The 7,534-nt window shown below is 47.0% G+C and overlaps 1 protein-coding gene across 4 annotated transcripts; it reads left to right on the forward strand.

The window, feature by feature from the left end:
- The first annotated feature begins 439 nt into the window (after positions 1-439).
- Positions 440-5,997, forward strand: LOC144503804 (gamma-crystallin S-1-like). 4 transcript variants are annotated; one of them, XM_078228713.1, is made up of 3 exons: positions 440-451; positions 4,730-4,976; positions 5,729-5,997. In XM_078228713.1, exons 1-3 carry the CDS (start codon positions 440-442, stop codon positions 5,995-5,997), a joined length of 528 nt encoding a protein of 175 aa, XP_078084839.1. The 4 variants fall into 4 exon arrangements, with proteins under 4 accessions (XP_078084839.1, XP_078084837.1, XP_078084840.1 ...); XM_078228711.1 differs by lacking the exon at positions 440-451 and adding an exon at positions 4,381-4,395; XM_078228714.1 differs by lacking the exon at positions 440-451 and adding an exon at positions 4,617-4,625.
- The last annotated feature ends 1,537 nt before the right edge of the window (positions 5,998-7,534 follow it).

Genomic DNA, 7,534 nt, shown 5'->3' on the forward strand with positions numbered 1-7,534 from the left:
CATTGAGCTTCCCGGGCTAGTATAAGATGTCGTAATTGTAGGTGGAAAGCTCGATTCTCCACCTCAATATTTTATCATTTTTGATCTTGCCCCGCTGCGTGTTATTAAACATGAATGCAACTGACCGTTGGTCCGTGAGTAGGGTGAATCGTTTACCAGCTAAGTAGTGGCGCCAGTGCCGTACAGCTTCCACTATGGCTTGGGCCTCCTTTTCGACAGAGGAGTGTCGAATTTCAGGGCCTTGGAGGGTTCGTGAGAAGAAGGCCACGGGTCTGCCCGCCTGGTTAAGGGTGGCGGCTAGGGAGAAGTCAGACGCATCGCTCTCCACCTGGAACAGGATGGATTCATTTACAGCGTGCATCGTGGCCTTCGCGATGTCTGCTTTGATGCGGTCGAAGGCCAGGCGGCCTCTGCCGTCAGGGGAAAAGAGGTGGATTTGATGAGCGGACGGGCTTTATCTGCATAATTGGGGACCCACTGGGCGTAATACGAGAAGAAGCCCAGGCATCTCCTCAGTGCTTTGAGGCTGGTGGGGAGGGGGAGTTCCAGGAGGGGACGCATGCGGTCCCGTTTTCCACAACACAACCAAGGATGGCAAGGCGGTGTGTGCGGAATACGCACTTCTCCTCATTATAGATCCGGTTTAGGAGTGTGGAGGAATTTGTGAAGGTTGGCGTCGTGGTCCTGCTGATCATGGCCGCAGATGGTGACGTTATCCAGGTACGGGAAGGTGGCCCGCAGCCCGTTCTGGTCTACCATTCGGTCCACCTCACGCTGGAAAAACGAGACCCCGTTGGTGACACTGAAGGGGACCCTAAGGAAGTGATAGAGGCGGCCATCCACCTTGAAGGCAGTATACTAGAAGACTTCCGGGCGGATAGGGAGCTGGTGGTATGCAGATTTTAAGTCGATGGTGGAGAACACCCGATATTGCGCAATCTGATTAACCATGTCAGATATGCAGGGAAGGGGGTACGCGTCCGGCTGCGTGTTGCGGTTAATGGTCTGACTGCAGTCAATGACCATGCGATGTTTCTCTCCAGTCTTAACAACTACTACTTGGGCTCTCCAGGGGCTGGTACTGGCCTCAATGATCCCCTCCCCCAGGAGCCGTTGTACTTTGGACCTGATAAAAGCTCTGTCTCCAGCACTGTACCATCTGCTCTTGGTGGCGATGGGCTTGCAGTCGGGGGTGAGATTTTCAAACAGTGAGGGAGGGGGGACTTTAAGGGTCGAGAGGCTGCAGGTGGTGCGCAGTGGGCAATCTAAGTAGTGCTGATTGCAAACGGAGAGCGGGGGAAAAGGCCCATTATACTCCATGGTGACACTTTTAAAGTGACCCAGGAAATCTAGCCCCAGGAGTACGGCAGCGCAGAGTTGTGGCAGCACGAGGAGCCTGAAATTTTTGTACACTGTGCCCCGTACAGTCAGGTCGCCACGCAGTACCCGAGGACATCCACCGAGTGGGACTTTGAAGCCATGGAGATCGTTTGCTTCACTGGCAGTACTGAAAGGGCGTAGCGACTCACTGTGTTAGGGTGAATAAAGCTCTCCGTACTCCCACAGTCAAATAAACAGTTTGTAGTGCGACCGTTTACCTCGATGTCCATCATGGACCTGGCGAGTTGGTGAGGCCTGGATTGGTCCAGCGCAATCGAAGCCACTGTTGGATTTTGCGACGTGGCTGACGGCATCTAAGATGGCAGCTCACACGCGGCTGAAGGCGTCCAAGATGGCGGCCCGCACGCGGCTACCGGCGCCCAGGATGGCGGCCCCCGCGGGTCGCACGCGGCGCTACTTGGCTTAGAGGTCGATTTCGCCCTGCATACCTTCACGTAATGGCCCTTCTTTCCATACCCGGAGCAGATCGCATCCTTCGCCCGGCAGCGTTGTCAGGGGTGCTTCCCCAGGCCGCAGAAGTAGCACTTCGGGCCTCCGGAGACTGCCGCAGCGGTCGGGTCATTGGTGGGACGTGGCGTGGCATAGGCCTGCGGCCCTCTTGAGTACAGAGGTGTCGGCAACCACGGTGTCCACGATGCACCCCCGTGGTCGGGGGTGTAGGCCTCGAGATTACAGAAGGCCACCTCTAACGAGTCGGCAAGCGCCACAGTCTTTTGTCGGTCCAGCCCACCCTGTTCCAGCAGTCGTTGTCAGATATAGTTTGACCTGATACCCGTGACATAGGCATCTCTGATTAAGTCCTCAGTGTTTTGGGCGGCTGTTACGGCCTTGCAGTTGCAGGCCCTACCAAGTGCTCGCAATGCACGCAGGAATTGATCGCCCGATTCTCCTGGCTGTTGTCTGCGAGTAGCCAGAAGATGTCTGGCGTAGATTTCATTAGACTGTTTGTTGTACTGGCCTTTTAAAAGTTCGATCGCATCCTTGTAAGTTTCAGCGTCTCTAATCATCGAGAATACTTGATTGCTTACCCGGGCGTGGAGCACATGTAGCTTGTCGGTTTCGGTCCGGACGACGGAGGCGGAGGCGGTGAGGAAAGTTTCGAAACATCGCAGCCAGTGATCGAAACTGTTAGAAGCTCCTACAGCTTGAGGATCCAATTCAAGTCTATCGGGTTTTAGTATCTGCTCCATCCCAAAACTTTTGCTAATAAAATTGATGCACTATCAATCAAGCAAAGACTAGTTTGTATGCTGGAACAAATAGGCTTTTATTAGCAAAAGACTTGGAGCACACCCATGCCGGTGAACGGGTCCAGACACTGAGGCAGGGGGTGGGGAGCAGTCACCTTTATACCTGGACCAGGGGGGCGGAGTCCCAAGCAGGGCCGACAGGGGCATGCCCAGGCATGTCACACACACACACAGGCAATAATCTAACAGTGGTTTACCACAGGCTTACATTAGCACTGCAATGAAATTACTGTGAAAATCCCCGAGTCACCCCACTCCAGTGCCTGTTTGGGTACACTGAGGGAGAATTTAGCATGGCCAATGCATCTAACTCGCACATCTTTTGGGAGGAAACCCACACAGACACTGGGTGCAGACTCTGCATAGACAGCGACCGAAGCTGGGAATCGAATCCGGGTCCCCGCCGCTGTGAGGTAGCAGTGTTAACCACTGTGCCATCGTGCTGCCCTCAGGAGTATGTATGAAATGATCAAAAAGGCAACAGGTCCATCAGCAATGGAAACAGTTCCATTGAAAACAAAGGCAGGAGAGGCCATCGCCAACTCCAATGAGCAGCTGGAGAGTGAATGGAACACTACCTTGAGTTGTACTCGAGAAAGAACACTGTCATTGAGGAACTCTAGACACCAGGACACCACGTGGCAGGAAGCTTGCCTGCCATGGTGCAGGTGGTTATTGAACACACAATGGAGGAGCTTAGAAAAGCTATTGATTCACTTGAATATTTACTGCTGAAGTACTGAAGACCATCAAATCCTTAAAAGGCCTACCAAACTATGCCCAACACCTTACAACAGCCATGAGACACAGTGGCACAGCGGTTAGCACTGCTGATTCACAGTGCCAGGAACCCAGGTTTGATTCCTGGCTTGGGTCACTGTCTGTGCGGAGTCTGCACGTTCTCCCCGTCTTTGCGTGGGTTCCCTCTGGGTCCTCCGGTTTCCTCCCACAGTCTGAAAGCTAGTTAGGTGCATTGGCCATGCTGAATTTTCCCTTAGTGCTGGAGTTTGGTGACTTGGGGATTTTCACCGTAACTTCATTGCAGTGTTAATGTAAGCCTACTTATGACATCAATAAATAATTTTTTTTAAAAAAAGTTGAATTTCTCCATTGTGGTTCGTTTAACTTCTCCCGAATTGCAACATGGACAAGAATGAGAAAAGTCAATTGGCCCATCCTAGCTCACCCAGCCAGAAAAATACAGTCAATTAGCACTGTAACTGTGCCATTTTACACTGCTATTCCCCTGTGGCACTATATCCCTTTTGTATGTGTTCCTGTCATCGATAACAGTTCATAACCATATTGTATCACAATATATGATAACTACCTACTGGTTTTAGCAGCACTTTGCAGAACTAATTCTTCAGCATCATGGCATTAGCTTTTCCTCTGTCTGAGGATCAGTTTAACTGAGATTGATAATTTTCCTAATGCAGTTTAAAACCCCTTTCAATAAATTGTACATTTTGGTCCACATGTGGGTGACAAGTGCAGAGAAAGTTCCTGACCATTAAAAGCATCAGGTCACATCTACAAACTGAATGCAAACTTTCCTTTTTTAAAACAAAAATATGAATAATGCAGGCACAATTGTTATTCAGATTTCTAATCAATAAAAATACCTAACTCAGCAGAGATGTGCTTGAGTATTTTGTGTGTAAATGCCACCACAACAGCTCATAGAAACAACGCAAGCTTTCATTCTTGGACTTGTTGTTACAGAACAATGACAGTGTTAAAGGCAAAATGAGAGAATTAGTGATGCGGCTTTTAAAATGAATACAGGTATTTCTTTTCGACAATGGATGTGCCACCGAGATGTTTTTCTGCTGACTTTCAATCCTGGACCATTAGAATAACAAAGATACAACCCAGGAAGGTGTTACTGTCCGTTGTATAAATACCGAGCTGTGTGGGGTAGAGCAACATGCAGCCAGTAGCTTAGCTAACTGCGAGGTCAAAATGGGAAAGGCAAGACTCTTCCAATTTATATGTTGTAATGTAATTTTTGTCCTTAAGATTGCTAAATTATTAATTGAAATTATTTCTTTATTTTCCCTGCTTCTCTCTTCTAGATCTTCTTTTACGAGGACAGGAACTTCCAGGGTCGGCACTATGAGTGCAGCAGTGACTGTGCTGACCTGTCCCCTTACTTCAGTCGCTGTAACTCCATCCGTGTGGAGAGTGACTGGTGGGTGGTGTATGAGAGACCCAATTACATGGGATACCAGTATGTTCTGACCAGGGGAGAATATCCTGACTACCAGCGCTGGATGGGATTCAATGACAATATTGGCTCATGTCGCTCCTACCCACACGTAAGTTACAAATCCACGACTGTAAATTATAAATTGTTTTCTCACATGTTTTATGTTTTTTGTTTAACATTACATATTAATATTAATAATCAATGTATTGCTGTAACCTTCATTTATGACACTGTTACCATTCTCTATTTAACTATTGATAATAGTTGGGTAAGACCATGTCCACTTAGATCCAGCAAGGGCATCCTGCCCAAAATTCAGCTCAAGGGCCACCTAATGAAAACTTACTTCTTTCCAAATGTTGTTAATAGAGGAGAGAGGCTATAGTGTAGTGGTATTGTCACCAGGCTAATAATTCAGAGACCTAGGGCAAGATCTGGTGACCTGGGTTCAAATCCCACCACAGCAGATGGTGAAATTTGAATTCAATAAAAAATCTGGAATTAAAAGTCCAACGATTCTAGTAAAAACCCATCTGGTTCACTAATGTCCTTTAGGGAAGGAAATCTGCCGTCCTTACCTGGGCTGGCCTTCATGTGACTCCAGAGCAACAGTAATGTGGTTGACTCTTAAATGCTCTCTGAAATGGAGGGCAGTTAGGGATGGGCAATAAATGCTGGCCCAGCCAGTGACATGCACATATATTAGACATGCATCATTAAGCACGAGCTGAGATACAAATTCATTATTTGTGCCTTATTTCCTGATCAATAAATTGATCGTATAAAATGCCAGTTGTATTACAGTATGCACATTTTCATGCTTATAAGTTGAAGATAAATTAAAATGCTTTATTCCAGTACCGAGATGGAAACTACCGAATGAGGATTTACGAGAGGCCTGACTTTGGGGGACAGATGATGGAAATCATGGATGACTGTCCCTCTGTCTACGATCGTTTCCGTTACCGTGACATTCACTCCTGCCATGTGATGGAAGGTTACTGGATCTTCTATGAACAGCCCAACTACAGAGGCCGACAGTACTTCATGAGACCCGGTGAATACAGGAGATACAGTGACTGGGGCGGCTACAACTCAACTATCGGATCTTTCAGACGCATGAGAGACTTTTAAAATGGTGTTGAAAGTCTGACTTTATCTGAAATATTTTAAAGCATAAATAAAATATAATTTACTTGACTAATACTTTGCATATTTAATTCATTAAACCGTTCTATGACTAAGATAATAAATAACAGTTGTATTGAGGAAGTGAAGGGAATGATCCTGTAATATAGAATATACATAACAGGCCTTGCTGAGGCCACATCTGGAGTATAGTGTGCAGTTTTGGTTTCCTTATCTAAGAAAGGGTATACTTGCCACAGAGGGAGTGGAGCAAAGGTTCACCAGACTGTTACTAGGATGACAGGATTATCATCTGAGGAGAGAGCGGGTGGACTGCGTCTGTATTCGCTGGAATTTAGAATAATGACAGGGGATCTAATTGACACGTATAAAATTCTGACAGGGCTGGACAAACTGGGTGTAACAATGTTGTTTCCTCTGGCTGGGGGGTCTAAAACAGGGGGTCACAGTCTCAGGATATGGAGTAGGCCATTTAGGACTGAGATGAGGAGAAATGTCTTCACTCAGAAGGCGGTGAACCTTCGGAATTCTCTACTACAGTAGCTGTGGAGAGCAAGTCACTGAATGGGAAGGAAATAGATAGATTTCTGGACTCTAAAAATGTCAAGAGGTATGGGTAAAGCGTGGCAGTATGGCATTGAGATAGAGGATCAGCCATGATCATATTGAATGGTGGAGTACGATCAAAGGGCCGAATGGCCTACACCCTGCTCCTATTTTCTATGTTTCTCTGTTTCTTTATTAGTCATTTGGTTATATAGAATTGCTGAACAAAGAGACATGCTATCAAAGTTTTTTGTCTTGCACTGATTAGGATAGCTCAACAAAAACTTTCTAACAGTTGCCAACAAATCAGCATTCTGTTCTCCCACGCTGCAAATTAAATTGTTGTTCTTCCCGCTACTGTTGGAAAATTCTCGCAAGCTGTTCTGATGAGAATCATAGAAACCCTACAGTGCAGAAAGAGGCCATTTGGCCCATCGAGTCTGCACCAACCACAATCCCACCCAGGCCCTACATATTTTACCCCTAATCCCTCTAACCTACACATCTCAGGACACTAAGAGACAATTTAGCACGGCCAATCAACCTAACCCGCACATCTTTGGACTGTGGGAGGAAATCGGAGCACCCGGAGGAAACCCACGCAGACACGAGGAGAATGTGCAAACTCCACACAGACAGTGACCCAAGCCGGGAATCGAACCCAGGTCCCTGGAGCTGTGAAGCAGCAGTACTAACCACTGTGCTACCGTGATGACTGTCCTGAGGTGTGCCTCAGGAATCAGTGCTGGGCCCACTGTTATTTGTCATTTATATTAATGATTTGGATGAGAATATAGGAGGCATGGTTAGTAAGTTTGCAAATGACACCAAGATTGATGGGGCATAATGGACAGTGAAAAAGGTTATCTCGGATTGCAACGGGATCTTGATTAATTGGGCCAGTGGGCTGATGAATGGCAGACTGAATTTAATTTAGATAAATGCAAAGTGATGATTTTGGTAGATTGAACCTTGG

The sequence above is a fragment of the Mustelus asterias genome, chromosome 14 (assembly GCF_964213995.1).
Source record: "Mustelus asterias chromosome 14, sMusAst1.hap1.1, whole genome shotgun sequence".
In the NCBI taxonomy this organism is placed as follows: domain Eukaryota; kingdom Metazoa; phylum Chordata; class Chondrichthyes; order Carcharhiniformes; family Triakidae; genus Mustelus; species Mustelus asterias.

Bases quoted from the DNA above. Each gene is read 5' to 3' on its own strand.
- LOC144503804 (XM_078228711.1), top strand. The intron at 4,977-5,728 runs GTTACAAATCCA...TCCAGTACCGAG, and splicing joins TCGCTCCTACCCACACGTAA to ATGGAAACTACCGAATGAGG.